This window comes from Pteropus medius, unplaced genomic scaffold, assembly GCF_902729225.1.
Source record: "Pteropus medius unplaced genomic scaffold, Ma_sr-lr_union100, whole genome shotgun sequence".
NCBI lineage: Eukaryota > Metazoa > Chordata > Mammalia > Chiroptera > Pteropodidae > Pteropus > Pteropus medius.
Window position 1 is genome coordinate 17,925,565 of NW_024349801.1, and position 21,008 is coordinate 17,946,572.

Consider the following 21,008-nt stretch of genomic DNA (forward strand, 5'->3'; position numbering starts at 1 on the left):
ACAGAAGGCCCAATCTCATCCACGAGTCCATTTGGAGCTGCCCCAAAAAGCCTCTAACATGGCCCCAGGGACAGGCATCGTCACAGATCCCGGACGACAGGGGCATGGACAGGCACCTGGCCTCTGCATGCACAGCATGCACACCTGAGCTGCCAAACGGAATTCCCTCTGCCCTCAAGGCGGCTGTCAGGCAAACTGCCAGGGCTGCTCGGCCCGGGAAGTTCTGAGCACAGAAAGCATTTCCAGAATCCTCTGATCCTCTGCACATTTGTCACACCCAACTCTACCCAGTAGCATTCTGAAAACTTGGGTGAGAGCAACCAAGAGACCTGACTGTTAACTGAAGGATGGTAAAGGGCTGGAATAAGTCTGACCCAGCTGTAGCTCTGACAGCGCCTCCGGAGGCGCGGCCCCTGGAAATTCTGCTGCCTGCGTGGGTGCCGCAAACCCTCTCGCCCGACTTCCTCTCTCTCCATCAGCGGGTGAAGGACGGACAATTGTTGGATAAAACCCTCCCCTCAGCCCGCATTTTGGTGGCCAAATTTCTAACACAAAAGGCGAAAGACACAAAAACGTGGCTTTTCAGAATGGAAAGTCTCTCAGGTCCCGCTGAGATTGGATGTAAAAGGAACCCAGGATTTAGAAAAAGAAAGACCTGGGCGAGGGTTCCAGATCCACCACTTCTGAGCCGTCTGTCTTGAGCCTCCTCCTCTGCGAAATGGGGCTGATAATTCCTACCTCCTGAGGATGGTGTGGAAAGCGAATGTGATGGCAGCTGTGAAAGCCCAGCATGGAGTTGACTGTTACTATTGTATGCGAATGTCACCACAGAGAGAGGGACACGATGCGAAAGGCACTATTTGGGGGGAAAGGCGGCCTAAGTTCAAGTCCAGGCTCCGCCTCTTGCCCCTGTGACCCGGGACCATTTGCTCCATCTCTCTCATCTCTAAGCCTCACCTGCAAAATGAAACTATTGCGGTTTGCAAGGTTTAAATGAGATAATCTGTGCCCTGAGGAGGTGCTCAGGACTATCAGCCCTTCTCCACCACCGTGGGCAAGAAAGGGCTGTCTTGGGAGGGCACTCGAGGGTCCAGCATGGAGGGACAAAGATGGGATTATGTGAGTCTCATCTCCCAAAGGCCCCCATATCCAGGGTCCTACCTCCTCACTAACTGCTCACTGGCAAAGAGAGCTGAGCAGGCAGACCTCCCCCCACCCACCCGGCAGGGACACACTGGTGTGGGGTGACGCTGTGGGGGCCAGTGCCAGCCCTGTGTACCAAGGGGGTTCTCTACAGGACTCACAGCAGGGCCCCTGCTGGACACAGAATAGAATCTGAGGGGCTTTCCTGCCCAGCCAGGGAATACTGAGGGGCTTTCCTGCCCAGTCAGCGAATACTTTGTATGTGGGGCCAGCCAAAGCCCACTGAGGGGTTTAATGCCCCCCTGTGAGCCATGTGGCCATAGCCTGTGACTGGTGGCCTTTGCTTATTTAAGTCCAGCATGGTTATATATTTGTTTGGCTGATGGCTGCTGTCAGGCCTGGGACCGCAAGCCCATCCAAGCAGGCCTCGGAAAAGAGGAAGCCGTTCGTGCTCCTCTTCATGATGCCAAACAGGGTCCCCGGCAGTAAATAAGATTTACCCAGGGGGCTCAGACAGAGACTTGCGAAGGGAACACTTACAGAGTCGGGAGCTTGCTCAGGGAACGAGGGGGATGTTGAGGCGCGTGGAGACCAACCCACAACGGGGGAAGCCCTTACCGCCCAGGGCCAAAGGCACAGAGCAGGGAAGGTTGTTTCCAGAACCCTGTGAGGGACAGGACCGTGGAGGGGCTGTCCAGCAGGAGCTGTCAGCATGGAGAGATGCAGCCACAGCAAGTGAAATGAACCAGCACAGAGAGAGTCCCATAGAAGAAATACCCAGCTTCTCTCTTCCCGTTCTCCCGTTCCTTAGAGCTCCTCCTGGAGCTCCTGTTGGCCAAACGCCGGAAGCCAGGGCCAGGAAACCCAGAGGTTAGCCCCCCAGACACAGAGTAGGGCTCAGGGGAGGTGGAGGGGAATGGGTCTGGCCGGTAAATCCCTCATCCCAGGGATGGGGTGTGAAGGAACAAGAATGGTAAGTAGACGACTTGGTGGAGAACCAGAGCGTCCGTAAGGATTCATACACATTTGGGTTCGTTTTTCGCTACTGTTGGTTGGCCATGTTGCAAATATTTTCTAATTCAGCCTGAAAACCACCCTGAGAGGTAGATACTCGTGTTCCCACTATACTGATGATGGAATCGAGGGCCAGGAGGTGAAGCGTCCTATGTGCAGTCACGCAGCGACAAAGCAACGCCTCTGAGGTTCTGTGAACCACGGAGCCTGTGGTCATAGCTGTCACCCTGCACTGTGTGAGCCCAAAGAGAATGATCCACGTATGACGTGTGGCTGGGCCTTGATTAGGGAAGATACAGATGGGACGAGAAGGAAAGATCTTCCCCAAGAAGGAGAGAAAGCTGTGATCTGAGATCTGCCTTCGGGCTTGGGCATCAGCCCTGTGGCGGCCCCCAGCTGTGCGGCAGTGGAGGACGCCCAGGGATGCGTAGGGCTGTGAGACAAGGACTACGGACAGTCCCCGGAGGAGGACGTTTGGGCTCAACTCTGAAGGACAAGTTCACCAGACGGAGAGGGGAAACCGGGACCCTGTCCTGGGCCACTTCTCTCCAGCTACTCGCTTTCCTTACTGTTCCAGCCTCGCAGGTCAAACACCATCCAGACACACTGACCATCTGCCAGCTGCTCCAGCCCCGCTTCCTCCCCCGGACACCAGGTGAGTCTCCAGCAGCTGTTGACCATGGCCACAGAGACCTTTAATAGGCAACTCCAACCTGACGCGGGCCACGCAGAACTTTTGGTTTCCTCCCTACCAAACATGCCACAGCCTCGGTCTTCTAAACCTCAGTAAAGGCCCTCCTGTCCGCCACTGCTCAAACCGAAGGCTAAGAGCCGTCCGTCATTCTTCCCCATCCCTTGCCCGCCACCTCCCCTTCCCCAGGGAGTCCTGCTAACTCTACTTCAAAAACATATGCCTTGTCCAGCCCCTCCTAAACCTGGCCGGGGCTACCATTGGCTCTCACCTAGATGGCAGTGACTGCCTTTTCCTGGTCACCCCTCGCCCAGCCAGCCCCCTTCCCACAGCCCACCACACAATCGGACTGCATTAGTCACCTACGGCTGCTATAACAAACCACCCCAATCATGGTGGCCTGAAATAACACAAATTTGTTACCTTGGAGGTCAGAAGTCTGAAACAGGTCTCAGTGGGCTAAAGTCAGGGCTTCATTCTTTCTGGAGGTTCCAGGGGAGAATCCGTTTCCTTGCCTTTTCTGACTTCTAGAGGTTGCCCACGTCCCTTGGCCCGTGGTCTTGTATCACTCCAACCTCCGTTTCCGTTGTCACATCTTTTTCCTGATTCTGACCTTCTTGCCTTCATCTTTTAAAGACCCTTTATTATATTGGGTCCACCCACATAATTCAGGATAATCTCTCTATCTGGAGATCCTTGGCTTAATTATATCTGCTAAAAGTTCTTTTGACATGTATAAGTTCCAGGGTTGAGGACATGGACATCTTTGGAGGGGTCATCATGCGGCCTAACACAATAACCTGGCCACCTCTTCTTGTGCCCCACAATTCTCCATTATTCATTTCTACCTGATATGGGGACCTTCTTTTGGTTCTTTAAACACACTACCCATTTTTCTACCTCAGGGCCTTCGCACCTGCTCATCCTTCTGCCTAGAATTCCCTTCTTTACCCTGGCATTCCTAAGGCTGACACTCAGACGTTGGCTTAAGTGTCATCGCTCTGAGAGGCCTTCCCTGGCCTCTCCGTTTCAGCCAGCTGCCCCCTCAGTCTCTGTTGCAGCCCCCACTGTAATTCCCTGAGCACCTCTGATCTCTAACTTGTTTTAACTTGTTTTTCCTTGTTTTTCCTTGTTTTTCCTTGTTTACTTATTTTCCTGGTGTCCCACTACAGTGCGCACTGCCTGAGGGCAGGTCCTATCTGTCTCGCCCACTGTTATACCCCAATGCCTAGCATGCGGCCCAGCGTACAGTAGGTGCTCACTACCCATCGGGCTCACACCCTGTCCTGCTCAGAGGCCTGAAAACTCTCTCTCCCCATTTCTCAGTTTCACTTCCATTTGTTTTACTTTTTCATTTTTAAGTCACTTCTCACTTGAGGAAGGAAGAAAAACTGTGACTTGAAGTTCCTTTCTGGCCTAGGACGGAAATGACCCACTGGGCCTGGGCCCAGCGAGGCTGGGGCAGGGGTCATTCCTGCTGCCTCTCCTGAGTCAGGGCCAGCTCCCTGGCCGTGACTCCCAGCCACCTCACACCTCTGTTCACTGCCTGGAATGACTGCCCTTTCCACATCCCATCTCAAAGGGCACCAGGTTGACCGCCTCGTTTGTGACTGAGGAAAGCAAGACACGGAGCCAGGAGGGTCTCCCCCCAGGCACACGACACTTACATCCCACCCCAACCATAGAAGCCCTCTTCTTCCTGGGCCAGTGGCAGGGGCCGCACGTGGGGACCTTAGATGCTAAGATCAGCAGAGCCAGAGGCCAGGCTGGCCTGATGCAAACACCCTCAGCCCTCACTGAGGCCAGCCTGGCGCCAGTGTCTCAGAGGAAATGTTACTAGAGTTTGGAAACCTCCTGTGATAGGCAGAGTCCAGCCTCTCCCCCGGGGCCAGGGCGGCGGGTAGCCAGAGAAAGAAGCCTCCTACCCAGAACCCTGTGAGTCCTCTTCTCTCCAGGCAGGAACACTGGTCCCACTTCTACCCACCGCTCCTTCTCCTGAACCATCCTAGGGATCACAGGTCAGTGACACGGGGACCCAGCTGGGGCGGGCTGATGGGGTCAAGGCTGAGAGGACACAGTGATGGCCAAAGTCAGAGCTTCCACCCACCATGGGGCAGTGGGAAAAATCCCTCTTCCTGGAATTTAGGATGAAGCTAGGCACCCATTGATGGGTGACCCCAGATCCCAGTCCGGCTGATCCCACATCCTGAGGGCTGCCTTCAAGGGCATAAACTAGGCAATAGTACTTAAAAGGCCCCTATGCTTGGTTTCATGTTTTTCTGTTGTCTTCTTGAAATTTTTAATAACTTTTGAACACAGGACTGCACATTTAAATTTTGCACTGGGCCCTGAAAATGATGAAGCTGGTTTTGTGAGCCCAGCCTCTCAAACCCCACCCCGCCTCAACCCTCCTCTTGTTAACAGCTCCTAGGCTGAACATCTCCCACGAGTTCTGGGCTGAGGCCTAACTCTCGGGGTTAGGACATTTGGGTTTCCTAAGAGCCCTCTGGAGATGGCATCAAAGCAATATTGCTGTAGGAGCTGTGGGGCTGGCCAGCGGATAGGTTTATTTAGAAGAGCCTTTAAATCCCATGTCATAGTAGCTGCTGGTCTAAGAGAGAACAGCAGGAAAAAAGCATGAACTTTTGGACCAAACGGACTTGGTTCAAATACCATCACTGCTGCTCACACTCTGAGCAACCTCAGAAATGTCACTAAACCTTTCTGCTCCTCAGCTTATCTGTAAAATGAAGGTTACAATTATACCCACCTAGAGGGTTACTGGGAGGATTAAAATGAGATTACATAAATTCTTGGAACAGTGTCAAGCACATAGTAAGTGCTCAACACGTTAGCTGTTGAGGTCAGACACTTGGGATCTGTCGTCAGCCCCACCACTTGCTCCAAGGGGAACTTATGTCACTTTTCTCACGTGTACAATGAGAATAACTGGGTACCCACCGCACAGGGCTTCGGGAGCTGCCGTCAGCGTCAGCATCACCCTCTCGTCTAGGAAACTTTCCTGACAGGCCTCCTCTGGGCTCCCCTGTCCCCTGTGCTTGCTTCCACACTAGCACATGTGACACTTAAGTAGGAATTGCTTCTGTCTGTCATCCCCTCCGAGACTGGGGGCAGGAACAGAGTCGGGCTCTGCTGGTATCAGCAGGTGAAGGACGAAGGCGTGAACAGATAACGGAGGGTTTGGTTGTCTCTCAGGGCCAGTCACTCCCCAGGGTCGTGACCAATATGTTCTGATGGCGTCTCCTCTCTTTTCCCAGATCTGTGCCTCCTGGGAAGATGCACTGGCTCCTGATGCTGCTGGCGACAGTGGGTACTTGCCCAGACCTGCTGGTGGCAACGGCCACAAGCGCTAACCCTGCCCAGCTGGACACTCTCAGTGTGCGACCCGCCCTCCGACGCCAGAAGAGAGACTGGATTTGGAACCAGATGCACATTGATGAAGAGAAAAACTCCTCGCTGCCACATTATGTGGGCAAGGTAAGGCTTCGGCCCACAGCAGTGGAGGCCTCTGCAGCAGGCCGCCCACAGTGATGACGGTGGTGGTGAAGGCGGTGACAGACGTTGTGGTGGTGGTAGGGGTGGGGACAATGGTCATGAGGGTGATATTAATGGTGATAGAGATGATGGAGGTGGTACGAGAGGTGGTGGTGGTCATGGTAACAGAGGGAAAGGTAATGTGTTGATGATGGTGATGATGATGGCAATGATGATGATGGCGGTGGTGAGGAGGAGGAGGACGAGGAAGGTAGTAGTGGTCGTGACCATGGTGACGAGAAAGGAGAAGGTGGCCGTGTGGTGACAGTGATCGCGGAGGTGGTGGTGGTGATGATAATGGTGGTCGTGGTGGGGAAGAGGAGGGTCACGGTGGTGGTGGTGATGATGGGTGCCATGGTTCATTTTCTCCCAGACCTGGGTCTGTGGACAAAATATCCCTGGTAGAAGCGCCACCCCATGCACAGGCTGAGGACAGCAGACTGGCCTGGGGGGGGTTCAGGGCTTAGGGCAGAACCAGCCAAGGCTGCTGTTAAATTTTCCAATCTTATAGGTTTGAAAAACCTGAGCAGCCTTCTACAAAACTATGCCAGTGATAAAGCTCATCATCCAGGCCACAGTTGCCAACCCTGGTCTAGGCCTTTGAACCTTTTCAAAAGATCCTTTCTCTCAGACTAGCCCTACCTAGTTTTCTGTCATCCCACATAACTCCCCAGACTCTAGGACAGCCACAAGGTGCCTGACACAAGCCTGCCTTCCAAGGCTCCAAGCCCCACTTCCTTTCCCTTTAACACAACCTGTTCATCCCCAGTCACCTTCCTAGAACTTGGAACTAATGTGAGTGACAACTGAACTGTCTTAGTGTGTGAAATTGTTATCGACGCCCAAACTATCCATTATAATTCAAAAGAATGGCTCTAGTGGTGGAATGTCACACACGCAATGACAGGTAGATGAACGAGGTATCTTGAGAGCTCTTAGTAACGAAAAAAATTTCTTTCACGTACATAAAATCTCATCACATCAGTTTCTAGGAACCTAAACGTGGTCGACTAAACAAAGACTAGATCAGTGTGCTGGTGAGAGGAAGTACGGTGCCAAGCGCGCAGGAAGCGAGGCGCTGGGAAGACCGCAGAGGGCAGACAGAATGGCCCCCACCCTGACGGAGCTTGTGGTCTAAAACAGGAGCTGGCAGAACCGGTCCACCACCTGGTTTTGCAAATAAAGTTTTACTGGAAGAGACATGCCCATGCTGGTTGCTTTCATGCTACAACAGCAGATTGGAGTAGCTGTGACAAAGACCATATGATCAACAAAGTTGAAAATATTTACTATCTGGCCCTTTAAATAAACAGTTTGTCAGCCCTGGTCTAGAAGGATAGCATACTTCAGACAACGAACCCCACAAACAGCGGTGATAGGAGAGCCCTATAGTCACAGAGAAACAGACCAGCGAGGACCCTCTGATAGGACAGGGTCCAACAGGCCTCGAACCAGAAACGCCACTGCAGCTGGGGGACTTGCACTCACAGACCCACTCACAGCCACCTGACTATGCCCACAAACTCCTCCTGCTCCCAAGAATGACAGGAAACTTTAAATCCTTCAGTATGGCCAATCAGGTGGAAAAGACACATGCCCAGGGTCACACAGTGAGGCCAGGACAGAGCCTTAGGAGAACAGGAAAGCATAGGGTTCCTGATTCTCAGCACAAATATGAACTCTATGTCATAGAGGAAAATGTTGTCAACCTACTCACGTCCTTCCCAGTATGATTACTGTGCAATGAATCAGCCACTGAAAAAAATGGCTGGCCCCAAGGAAAATCTAACAGGTGAGTCATAGGGAATAAGCAGAACGCGGGGGCCACCTGCAACACGCACAGCCTGACATAGCAACCTTTGAAGGGCTCACCCAAGGGTCTTTAAGCAGCAGGAAGAGCGTCAGGCCTGTCGTCATCCGCCAACAGGATTCACTTGGTCCCTAGCACGGGGTCTGGGAGAGTGGAGCCATATGCTCCCCCCACCCCGGATAGAAACAAGGACGCCTGGGAGAGGCAAGGACAGGGTTCTAAGTATTACCTCCTAGCTCCAAAGACGTCATCTGGGGGAAGGAAGTCCCTGTTTATCAAGGCCGGAGCCTGCAGCCTTTGTTTACAGAGTGGATTGGACAATGGGAATGAACTCTGAGCTGCCTTCTGAATCCACGAATATGGGTCAGCATGGCTTTGAGCATAAAGACGTAATATCCTGATATAATTTTTTAAAAGGAGGGCTCCCCAAAACCTATATCCCCAGTCTAAGAGAAAAATATCAGAAAAATTCCAATAGAGGGGCATCCTACAAAAAAACCTAACCAGCACATCTCAAAACTGTCAAAATCATCCAAAACAGTGAAAGTCTGAGAAACTGTCACAGCTGAGAGGAGCTTGAAGAAACATGATGACTAGATGTAACGTGATGTCCTGGATAGGATCCAAGGAACAAAAAAGTGGTCATTGAGTAAAAACTAAAAAAAAAAAAAAAAAAAAAAAATCGGCATAAACTATGGACTTTCGTCAACAATAATGTATTCATATTGGTCCATTAATTAAAACAAACGTACCAGACTAACGTAAGATGTTCATAAGGGAAACTGGAAACAGGAAGTATAAGAACTCTCTATACTATCTTCTCAATTTTTCTATAAATCTAAAACTATTCTAAAAAATAAAATCTGAGAAAAGTTGGAAGGAAAAGATAAACATATTCAAATAAAATCTTACACAGAATTCCAATAAAATACATCAAAGCTGACTCACTCCCCACTCACTCCCCTTGCCCAGGTGGGTCCTAACACACCCACCCAGAATCACCCCCTGATGCTGCTCCCACAAAGGGCTCCAATGACTCTATGCTGCTAAATCCTAGGGACATTCCCAGACCTTGTGGGATGTGACCACACCCTTAGATGCTCCCTCCTCTGTCTTGAGACCCACTCTTTCTCGGCCAATAGACATGAGAAGATGCTCAACATCACTAATCATCAGGGAAATGCAAATTAAAACCACAATGAGATATCGCTTCACGCCTATCAGAATGGCTATTATCGAAAAGAAAACAAGTACTAAATGTTGGGGAGAATGTGGAGAAAAGAGAACCCTCATGCGCTGTTGGTGGGAATGTAAATCTGTGCTTCCACTATGGAAAACAGTATAGAACTACCACATGACCCAGCAATTCCACTTCGGGTATTTTTCCAAAGAAATCCAAAACACTAATTCAGAAAGACATATGCATACCTATGTTCGCTGCAGCATTATTTACAATAGCCAAGATATAGAAACAACCTAAATATCCATCAATAAACAAATGAATAAAGAATACATGGAAATATATATATATATATACATAACATATATATATATGATATTATTCAGCAATAAAAAAGAATGAAATCTTGCCATTTTTAACAATATAGATGGCCCCAGAGATTATCATGCTAAGTGAAATAAGTCAGATAAAGACAAATACTATGTGATTTCACTTACACGTGGAATCTAAAAAAAAAGCAAAAAACAGAAACAAACTCATAGATACAGAGAACTGAGGGTTGCTAGAGGGGAGGACAGTGAGTGGATGGGCAAAAAGGGTGAAGGGGAATGAGAGAGACAAACCTCTGGTTATAAATGAATAAGTCATGAGGATGTAACGCACAGCACAGGGAAATGAGTCAACGTTATGGTAATAACTCTGTATGGTGACAGATAATTACTAGACTTATCATGAGAATTACATTGTAAGGAATATAAATGTCAAAGCATTGTGTTTATACCCAAAATGAATATGATACTGTATGTCAGTTTTAGTTTTTTAAAAACTGCAATGTCACATTCCTGGCCAGCACCACACACACATACATACTCATGTGCACAAACACACATGTGTGTACAAAGACGTAGCTACACACATGTACTTGCACACTCACATGTGCGCGCACACTCACACACGCACGTAGCCTACCAATGCCCATTCTCAGCTCACAGCACCTCTTCTCTCTTAGATCAAATCGAGTGTAAACCGCAAGAACGCCAAGTACGTGCTCAAAGGAGAGTCTGCGGACAAGGTCTTCCGGGTCAATGAGGACACAGGGGACGTGTATGCCTTTGAGAGGCTGGACAGGGAGAAGATCTCCGAGTACCACCTTGTTGCCCTTATAGTGGACAAGGACACCAAGAAGAACCTGGAATCTCCTTCCAGCTTTACCATCAAAGTTCACGATGTGAATGACAACTGGCCTGTGTTCACGCACCGGTTTTTCAACGCATCTGTGCCAGAGATGTCGGCTGTGGGTACGTGCCCAGTCTGTCCCTCTGCCCCCTCCCACTCTCCCTCATCCCCAGCTGAATGCCCCTCTCCATCAGCAACTTCACTGCCTGGGCCAGGATTCGGTGAGTTCCGAGCAGTGATTGTAATGCCCATATCGCCATTTTATATGGCTTGAAAGAAACTGCTTCACAGACTAAGCTCTGACGTGGCCCCAGACTGAGCCCTGATTCTGATCATAAACTGAGCCTTACCCATCAGAGACACGTGCACGTCTGATTACTCTTTAAAGCAAACCCCACCCGCTGCTCTGACTGTCAGGACTGGCACACCGAGAGCATAGCTTTTGCACAGGAAGATGCCAATTCTGTCACAAAGGCACAAAGAGTCATCTCTATGATCCATGCAGGCGTAGCAGGGGAGGACTAGAGCCCGCACCCCAAGGTGTGTCACCAGGCTGGACCCCAGGCTTCCAGAGGTTACTCTTCCTTCCTCAGTTCTACCCTCAGTCTCTAGGAGGTGCCAGCAAAGGGTTCCCTTCCTCGCCCCTCAGTCCAGGGTCCCTGGCCAAGACTCTGGGACCAGGTACGAGGCTCCTTGGAGCGTACCTTCTCATTCCCTTGTTTTTGCCCTTCCAGGAGAGGAAAGAAGAAGCCCCTCACCCTCCTCGGTTTCTCCGCATGACCCCAACTACCCACCCCTCTCTCATTTCCCCAATAAATGAAAACGGCCTGTTCTCTCTGCCTGCTTCAAGGCTGACCAGGCTGAGCCTCCACCCTGCCAACACTCTGCCCTCATGCAAGGCTCCTCAGAAAACAAAGCAGGACCTGGGGGAGGTGGGTTCAGGGAACAGCCTGAGCCCCATCTTCCCTCATCTGGAAGTGGGGTGAGGGACCAACAGTCACAAGGCAGCAACCCCTGGATTCTCTCTCTCTGCAGAGACCTCAGTCATCCATCTGACGGCAGTGGATGCAGATGACCCCACTGTGGCAGACCACGCCTCTGTCATGTACCACGTCCTGAAAGGAGATGAACATTTTGCCATCGATAATTCTGGTCTGTGTGATTAACCTTTCTGGGCAGGCCGAGGGATGGGGTGGGTATCCCAGGTACAGGTGCTGAGGGAAGTCCAGCTGGACCGTTATCACTGACCGCTGAACCACACTGTCCTATGGAGACGGTCAGTCTCACACAGTAAGACAAGGTGGCTGGTGAGGGCAGAAGGAAGTAGACATATGCTCACAACTTAGACTTCAGTCCAGGAAATGAAATCAGGACCCAAGCAGTGACACAAGAGGCAAAAGTAGGTGCTGGTTAGCAGCTCTGGGGATGGATTCTGACAGATCTGGTTTCCAAAGCCAGCTCTGCCACTCACCCTCTCTAAGACCTCAGGCAAGTCAACTAATCTTTGCAAGCCTTAGTTCCCTCATCCAAAAGTGGGAACATTTATATTCATCTTGCATGGTAGCGATGAAGTTTGAATTAGAAAATGTATGGAGAGCGCATGGCACATAGTAATTGTCTATTCAGCGTGACTTTAAAAACTGTGAGGACTGTCTTGGGAGCAAAACAGAAGTCCAACTGGCCAGACTTGGGGCACACTGTTCTTCAAAGAGCTGGCAAATTCACAACACAGACACTACCACACCCTGCGAGGCACCAAGGCAGCTCACTAATCCATCACAGCACCCTTTCCTCTCTGAGCCTACAGGCGGCCTCAAGCTCTTTATCGACACTATGCTCCAGGTACTAGGGCCAATATTGAACCAAACTGTTTGGGCGGCTTTGGCCTCTCAGTGCAGGGCATGGAGGCAGCAGGTGCTGACCCGTTCTCAGCCCTGGCTGGACGGCAGAATCACCTGGGGAGGTTTTGAGTCAGATGCTCTCTGGGGAGAGCCAGGCATTGGTATTTTCTACACGCTCTCCAGGTAACATGGTTCCTGTTGGGATACTTTTTGTAGGGCTCATTTTCACAACGACCAAAAACTTGGACCGAGAGGTGCAGGCCAGGTATGAGATCGTGGTGGAAGCACGAGATGCCCAGGGCCTCCGGGGGGAATCCAGCACAGCCACCGTGCTGGTCACTCTGCAGGACATCAACGACAACTTCCCCATCTTCACTCAGAGTGAGTCCCTCCCCTAGGGCCCTGGGGAGGGTGAGACTTGGGATGCTCCAGACTCAGTGACCTGGGGACGCGTAGAGGGGAGCCCAGAGTCCCTCTACTTCTCCCCCAATCCCAGGGTGGGCCTAAGGCCCAGGGAAGTCATTTTTGTGCAGGGAGGGGCCCTGTTCCCCATCCCTGCCCACATTCCGAAGGCTGTCCTACTGCCTACTGTCACAGGGCCCTGACCCCACCCACAAACTGATAATCCCCTTCAAAGAAAAAGTCTCACGAGAGCTTTTCACATGTCCTGGGCAGAAGTCAGATATGGCTGATGACTTGCACCCTCCAATGCTGAGGCATAATTCAAAGGCTCAGCTCCCTAAAGGACAGGCCAGTTTTCCTGAAGAGGCCTGATTGTGTATGGCCCAGGCTCCTTGAAGGCAGTACTTGTCTCTCTTGTCAAATGATAGGTCCCTTAACAAAGTGCCTGGCATAGGGTAGGTGCTCAATAACTACTTGTTAGATGGATGGAGGGATGGAAGGACCGATAGAGCAGAACCTCTTTGCCTTGGGATCCAAAATGCCAGTGGCATTATTATTGCTATTATTATTTCATCCTGTCCCTTTCCCGTATCAGATGTATTAGGAAAGTAAGAGGGACACTCGCCTTGTCTATCTTATTAACCCAATGCCCTTTGGGACATCCTATTTGCATCAGCCAAGTACACATTTGTGGTGCCCGAAGACATCCGTGTGGGCAGCCCCCTGGGCTCTCTGTTTGTTGAGGACCCAGATGAGCCCCAGAACCGGATGACCAAGTACAGCATCGTGCAGGGCGAGTACAGGGACACCTTCACCATCGAGACAGACCCCACGCGCAATGAGGGCATCATCAAGCCCATGAAGGTTGGTGGGATTGGGGCAATGACCTCAGATGTGGGGTTGGGGGCTCCCAGCATCCCCAGGACTTGCCCAGGGGCTGCTCCCATGTCAGAGGCCATCAGAGGTGCATGCCTGGGTCAGCTCAGAGCTGGGCATGTGCTCATGGAGACTGTGACCCCGGAGCTGGGACAGGGGAGCCAGGGGGGAAGAGTCGGTGCCTTCGGCTGGGTTACTCCCAAAGCAGATCTTGAGACAAGGATTTAGATGCAAACAGTTTATTTGAGAAGGGATCCCAGGAAGCCCCAGGAGCGGTGACACGTAAAAAAGAGGAAGCTAATACCGGGCTCCTTGGTGAGGAGGTTTTCACCGTGGGCAACGAAGGCTAGAAAGAGCTGCCTCAGAGTTGCAGCGGCAGCGGGGGGGGAGCTGTGGTGTGGACTGAGGGCTGCTCCTGGCAGCATCCATCCTGCCCTGGGCACCAGCCACTAGCGTCCTGGTAGAGTTACAGGTGCTTGTGGCAGAAAGCCATTAGCACATAAGGCAACAGTGAGTGCTGTGGGGATGTGGGTGGACACTGGCAGTGGCTGCTGCTGACTGGAGTCAGACCAAGTGAATCTGGAAGAGGATGGAAGGTCCTGCCAGGAGCACGAAATGCCTCCAGAATGGCCACACAGAGGACTGGGGGTCCAGGGCCAGGGACAACCCACCTCCAATGGGACACTCCAAACCCCTCTGCCCATGCCAGACCTCCAGCTGACTCTTGGGTCTGTCTCTGGCCCAGCCATGCACTGGGGACTGGAAACACCCAGGAGAGTCAGACAGCCTCCATGGTACCAAAACTGTCAGCAAGCAGGGAAGGCATGCAAAGAAAAAAAGGGTATCTGGGTGTAAATGCTATAGCAACCCACGCGCGGACAACTTCCTGTGTCGGGAAGGACAGGGACGGGTTCTGAGAGAACATCTGATACTTTCAGATCGGCTTCTTGAGGGCTAAGTAGGAGTGTACTAAGTGGGCAAGGACAGAAGCAAAGGCATAAAGAAAAGGCTCATCCTTAAGGAGCTGCGGCTAGAACTGCTGGTCGTTGATCCCCTTCAGAGCAGAAATGGGGTTGATCGCTGTGCGTCCCCAGTATTTGGATCAGAGCCGGGTACAGAGCGAGGCTTGTAGGTACAGCATAAGGCAGCTGAGATGCAATGGGGTGCAGGTGAAGACAGCCAGGCCCAGCCACTCTCTTAATGACCTTGAAAATATCACTTCTCCAGGCCTCAGGCCCCTTATCTGTAAAGTGGGTATCATTCCAATACTACCTCACAGGGTTGCTGTGAAGGTCGTGTGCCATGTGCTTGGCTCAGAGCAGGTGTCCACCATACTTTTCCCTCACACAGCCCCTGGACTTTGAACGCATCCAGCAATACAGCTTCACCATTGAGGCCACGGACCCCACCATCAACCTCCGCTACCCGAGCGCCACCACCAGAAACAGGGCCCGTGTCATCATCAACATCCTCGATGTGGATGAGCCCCCAGTCTTCCAGCAGCCCTTCTACCACTTCCAACTGCAGGAGAACCTAAAGAAACCTCTGATTGGCTCAGTGTTGGCCGTGGACCCCGACGCTGCTCAGCGGACCATTGGGTAAGGCGGGTGTGAGCATGGTGATCCTGATAATCCCAGCACTGAGGTTCTTCCACCTGCTGGACTGAGACCAGGGCTCAAAAGGGAAACTCAGTTCTCCCCATGTGCATGTGTTCATTTCACACAAAGAAACAACACAGAGATTGATAAACGGCGGTAACCCCCGCTCCCAGGTAACTCATGTTCATCAAACCCAAGTTTGATGCGGTCCAATCATGCCTTTCATGATCACACAAACATCTAAATACATTTATGGTGGATCTATTGCTGGTTTGGTTTTGCTTTTGTTTTTAAAATGTTTTACGTCATACCATGCCCATTTCAACACTACTAGTTCTTCTATATCAACTACACTCCACTCCTCTACCCTCTGAGACAAAAGATATAGTTCTAACTCATACTTTCTAGAGCCACATAACATTTATAGTAAGTATGAACTTAATCTAACTTCATTTTATTCCTGAAGATAGCCAATTGTGCCAACACTGTTTATTAAATGGTCATCATTTTCCCATCTTTGTTAGATACTAAGTTCCTGAATATATACCCAAATATATTTCTGAATCCCTTATTCTATCTACTGTTCTGTGGCTAATATGTTCTGTTTTATTGTAGCAGCTTCATACTAAAACTTAGCATATATAAGGCAAGCCCCTCCCTCGCTGTTTTTTTTACTTTACATAATTTTTATGCACTCTCAAACACTCTTTCATATGAATTTTAAAATTCTTTATTCAGTTTTTTTTTAACATTAGAATTCTAATGAGAATTGTATTTACACATCAATTTTGGAAGAGTTAATGTTTCTAGGTTATCAGGTCTTATTACCGACAAAATATGTCCCTCCATTCTGGCCATATAACTTTTGTGGCTACTGTTTTCATGGACATTTTATTCTAAATAGGCTGTAATAATCATTTTTATTTCCTCATTGATACAAAGGTTTATTTAAAAGATTGATTTTTTTCTTTCATTTACAAGTGTTGGATATTTTGTATTTTTGCTTTTACTTGTTATGTGATGGAACACATTTGTATTTGTGTTATTTACTTCCTAAAATTTCAAAGCTTTTGCTTTATGTATTTTAATGTTTCGATTCCATTAACAAAGATTTATAACCATTTTACCATCATTACAGCTTGTAACTTTTATCCTTATGAAAATACCCAATTTGTTCTGCTTAAACGTTTTGTCTTCAGTTCCACATGGCCTGATGTTGTCACTCCCATTCTCATGTTAACCATGCTGCCTGATAAAAATTTCCCAACCTTTACTTTTAACTTTTCTAGGTCATTTGGCTTAAAGTTGTCTATTGAAAATAGAATGTAGTTGGCTTTGCTTTTAAATCTAAACTGAGATGCTTCGTGTTTAACCTATTTATATTTTTCATCATAAATGATATATTTTATTTTACTTCTTTTATCTTGTTTTACATTTCCCATTTCTCAAACAATGTTTTTTTCTTTTCTCACCATTTTTTTTTTTTCATTTTTTTCTTCTAGATATTTGGATGGAGTACATTCATTTTTACTTTTACCAGTGAGATTTACTTTCATCTTTAAAATTACAAACATTTTCCTGGACCGTATTTTCTAGCTAAAAATACCACATACACACACACACACACACACACACACGCCACTGCTTTCCTATGTATTAAATAAATCAATATTTTTATTTTAATTCCTCTTAAATCAAGTTTTTACTTTATACTGAGACATTTCCTAGATGTTTTTGAAATTTTTTTCAGGACCCATCTTTGTGGGTGACACACTTTCTGATTTCTTGCATATTTACAAATACCTTTGCTCTTTTGCTTTCTTACATTAATAACACTTAGATGTGCTTATATAATCCTCAGGTTACAGAAACTTCCCTCCAAAAATACTATCAATGTGTTCTAGCATTTAATTTTGTGGGGAATTTATGGGGTGAGTCTGACTTCTCTTTATAAAAATGCTTTTTTTTCTGTTTAGATTCTTTTTAGTTTCTTTATCTAGTCTTAAAATTCAAAAGTGTCATCAGGATATATCTAAATACTGATCTCTTTTTAAAATTATGCCTAATATCAGTGAGCTCTTTTATTCTGTGGATGGGCCTTTCTTCAGATCAGGACAGTTTTCTTTTATTACACTTTTTATTATTTCTTCTGTTCTATTTGTCCTGGAATTTTCTTAAGTAGTAGTAAGTATATATTTGACATATGTTACAATTATATCTTTTCTTTTCTCCATCTCATTGTTCTTGATTTCTGGAAGAAACTTTCAAATTTTTAATTCACAAATTTAATTTTATTTCACTCACTTCTTATCTATTCCAGCTCCTTTTTTATTTCTTCCTGGCTCATGCCCAACTATCTTTTCATTAATCACAAAAACCAATCCCAGCCGTGGTACAGTTGATTATAGTGCCACCTGCCTCACTCTTGAAAGTGTTATTGATAAACCTCAGGCCCACCCTCAGTCCAGTGATGGCAATATTGCTAAAATAGAAGGGATTATCTTGCTACTCTGAATCCCTCTGGGTGGTAGTGTGAAAAGGATGAAGGATGCAAAGGACAGATCCTGCAGGACCTCACCTTTCATGCTGGGAGTCTGAACTTGGCAAAGGACAGTGGAAAGCCATAAATCTCTCTCCTCTCGACAGATACTCCATTCGCAGGACCAGTGACAAGGGCCAGTTCTTCCAAGTAACCAAGCAAGGGAACATTTACAATGAGAAAGAACTGGACAGAGAACTCTACCCGTGGTATAACCTGACTGTGGAGGCCAAAGAACTGGATTCTAATGGTGAGTGGCTCCATCTGCCAGGGGACTGGGCTTTTCTCCCTTCCCTCATTCTTTCAAAATTGGCATAATCTGTCATTGTGAGTCTAGAGATATTATAAGCTCCTGCTGAAGCACCACTTAGCTGGGATGCTGTAGAGCCTCTATCCTCAAGTGTGGATGGACCAGCAGCAACCATATCCCCTGAGACCTTGTTAGAAGGGCAGAATACTGGGTTCTGGCCCCAGACTGAATCAGAATTCCATGCATATTACAGTTTAAGAAGCATCGTTAACAAATAGGCTGCCAGATGTCCCTGTGATAAGAATCACCTAGGGAACTTCTTAACATAGAGCTTCTCAGACCCATTCCCAGAGGTTCTGGTCCAGTGAGCCAGAAACAGGGCCAAGAAAACTGTATTGAACAAGGGCTACATGATCCTTATTATTGTGGACACTCGGAAAAGGCTGCTTTGGGGACTGTTTATGTTGCAGTTAGTGGACTGAATTCAAAATGTACAGCAGCTTCAAACTCCAAGACTGTCAGGCTCTTCATAAATTAGTGTAACTTGTGCCAGAGGGAAAGGCAAGTATTGGAGTTTTACACCCTTTGCCTACATGAGAAAATCACAACTGCCCTCCAGGGGAGGGATTAACAGTCCCACCTTACCCAGAGACAGAGTGACCTGGCCAAGGCCCCGCAGCACCATCCTGGAGGGCCCCTGCCTCCTACTGGGTGTCCCCAAACTCCCACGTCTCCCAACATGGCAGCCGGGCCAACTTCAATGGACTCCTCTAAGTATTTTCCAGATCGATCTTTGCCCCTTTCTTTCCCATCTAATATCATTCACACAGTTTTTAAATTTTAAAAGTAATAATTTGTTACTCATTTTAAAATATGGAAAATACAGAAAAAAAGAAAATTATCCCCCCCATAATCCCACCATACTGTTAGTACTTTAGTGTATCTTCCCTACCTTTTTTCCATATATACTTTTTATACAAGTTTATAATATTTGTATAAAATCATATCCTGAATGTTTACTTAAATTTATTCCAGAACCATTTTCTCATGGTACTAAAATATACTAAAAAAAAAAAAATCTTAAAATTTTTAAATTACATTTTTAAATGTAATTTACAGGGACATTATAAATGGCCACATATTCCCTTCTTTTAAAGTGACATAACATATTAACCCAGTCTCACTTAGGTGGTTTGCTTTTAAAATTATTTTGTAATTAATTTATTTAATAAATCATATCTATTTCAATTAAATCAAATAATTATATCATTAATTTAATAATTTACTTAAATTGCTTAATCCAATTAATTTAATTAGAATTTTTTTAAATTCGCTTAGGTTGTTCACCTTTTTATTCTTACAAATTCTTCTTTAGTAAGTTTGACCCTCTTCTTTTCTACTCCTTTCATCCAGAACAGCATCCCTGGCCTCTCTTCTAGAGGTCCATAATCCCCTCTTCCTGCAAAATGGGCACCCTTCCAGGGTTCCCCATCCACACACCTTCTACTCCCCCAGGGCTGGCATCAGCTGAGCCCACTGTGGTGACAAGTCCTTTACTCCTGCAGGGAACCCCACAGGCAAAGAATCCATTGTGCAGGTGCACGTCGAAATTCTGGATGAGAATGACAATGCCCCAGAGTTTGCCCAGCCCTACAATCCCAAAGTGTGTGAGAATGCTGCCCAGGGCAAGGTGAGTCTGGCTCAGGTGGGAGGGCAAGGCGGCACCCGTCTGGCACAGGCTGTGGGACACCACCTCCCATCCGTCACCTGGCATTTCACTGAGCCTAATGTAACTTGCACAACAACCTTGAGGAAAGGTGACCTTATTCCCACTTTATAGACAGAGAAACTGAAGCTCAAAGAAAATATATGTAGAACATACTGGCGGGGAAGGGGCTGGTACCAAGAGTGGCTTTGTGGAGATTATTTAGGTGAGCATTGCAGGTGAGTGGCAGCCACGGTTCGGTCTAAACCCAAAGTCTCCATCACTGAACCCCAGACCATCCCAGTACCACAACTGACCATCCTCCATCTTCCACACTCCAGCTGGTCGTACAAATCTCGGCAACAGACAAGGACATAACACCAAGAAACGTGAAGTTCAAATTCTCCCTGAGCACTGAAGACAGCAACTTCACCCTCATGGATAATCACGGTGCGCATCAAAGCAGTCAGCCTGGTTCCAAGCCGGGTCGGGGATGGGGTTATGTGAGTCTTGAAACATGGGGGTCAAGGACCAACTCAATGAATTGGGGGCAGGCCCTCACTGGGCTTTTCGCGTTACAGGATATTTTGTACAACTCCCGCCACATGATCTTATTGGTCTGCAGAGGTCAGAGCCAATCTGGCCAAACTGCCAAGTGCATATGGTCTGCCATTCCCCATAAGACGCTAAGTCAGCAAGGCACACGGAATAGATATGGGGTGCAGACTGTCAGCTCCGTTCACGAACTAGCCAAGGAATTCCTTTCTGAGACCTGAGATCTCTGTGCTCAACACAACTACAAATCGCTCCGTGGCACGGAACTTTGAGGTTACTCCCAAAGAGTCAAAACCAGAAATGTGAAATCTGAAATGCCGATGATACAGAAAACTTTGTCTTAATTCAGTGATAACAACAACTTACCACCAGGTGGCCCAGGACAGGATCTGGTCTGCCGGTCTCAGCCCAGTCCTGTGATGTCAGTAGTGGCGAATCAGAGCTTCCGATGAGTATGTGCTTAGGACAGTGATGATGTTGAGCTGATTAAATTCCAGCCAACGGGCTCAAAGACAGGCTTTCATGGCTTCAGCAACTTCCTCAAGAAAATAGAAAAAAAAAGGCCCCTTCGGTCAGTCTAAAGAGAGCAATCGTTCAGCCAGCACGGGGTGGAATCCCTGCCCATCCCCAGCCGGCGAAACTGTGATTGAGGAGGGTCCCTGTATAGAGAGAG

The 21,008-nt window shown here is 48.1% G+C and overlaps 1 protein-coding gene across 1 annotated transcript in view; it reads left to right on the forward strand.

The window, feature by feature from the left end:
* The window catches only part of CDH5 (cadherin 5), a 33,996-nt gene that overhangs the window by 4,919 nt on the left and 8,069 nt on the right, over positions 1 to 21,008 (forward strand). The window contains exons 2-11 of the mRNA XM_039888522.1: positions 2,735 to 2,812; positions 6,127 to 6,346; positions 10,403 to 10,691; positions 11,605 to 11,721; positions 12,627 to 12,791; positions 13,489 to 13,676; positions 15,039 to 15,286; positions 17,933 to 18,075; positions 19,641 to 19,765; positions 20,122 to 20,555. Coding sequence (XP_039744456.1) covers positions 6,146 to 6,346; positions 10,403 to 10,691; positions 11,605 to 11,721; positions 12,627 to 12,791; positions 13,489 to 13,676; positions 15,039 to 15,286; positions 17,933 to 18,075; positions 19,641 to 19,765; positions 20,122 to 20,555 — 1,910 coding nt within the window. The 5' untranslated portion in view covers positions 2,735 to 2,812; positions 6,127 to 6,145. The remainder of the gene's footprint in view (positions 1 to 2,734; positions 2,813 to 6,126; positions 6,347 to 10,402; positions 10,692 to 11,604; positions 11,722 to 12,626; positions 12,792 to 13,488; positions 13,677 to 15,038; positions 15,287 to 17,932; positions 18,076 to 19,640; positions 19,766 to 20,121; positions 20,556 to 21,008) is intronic.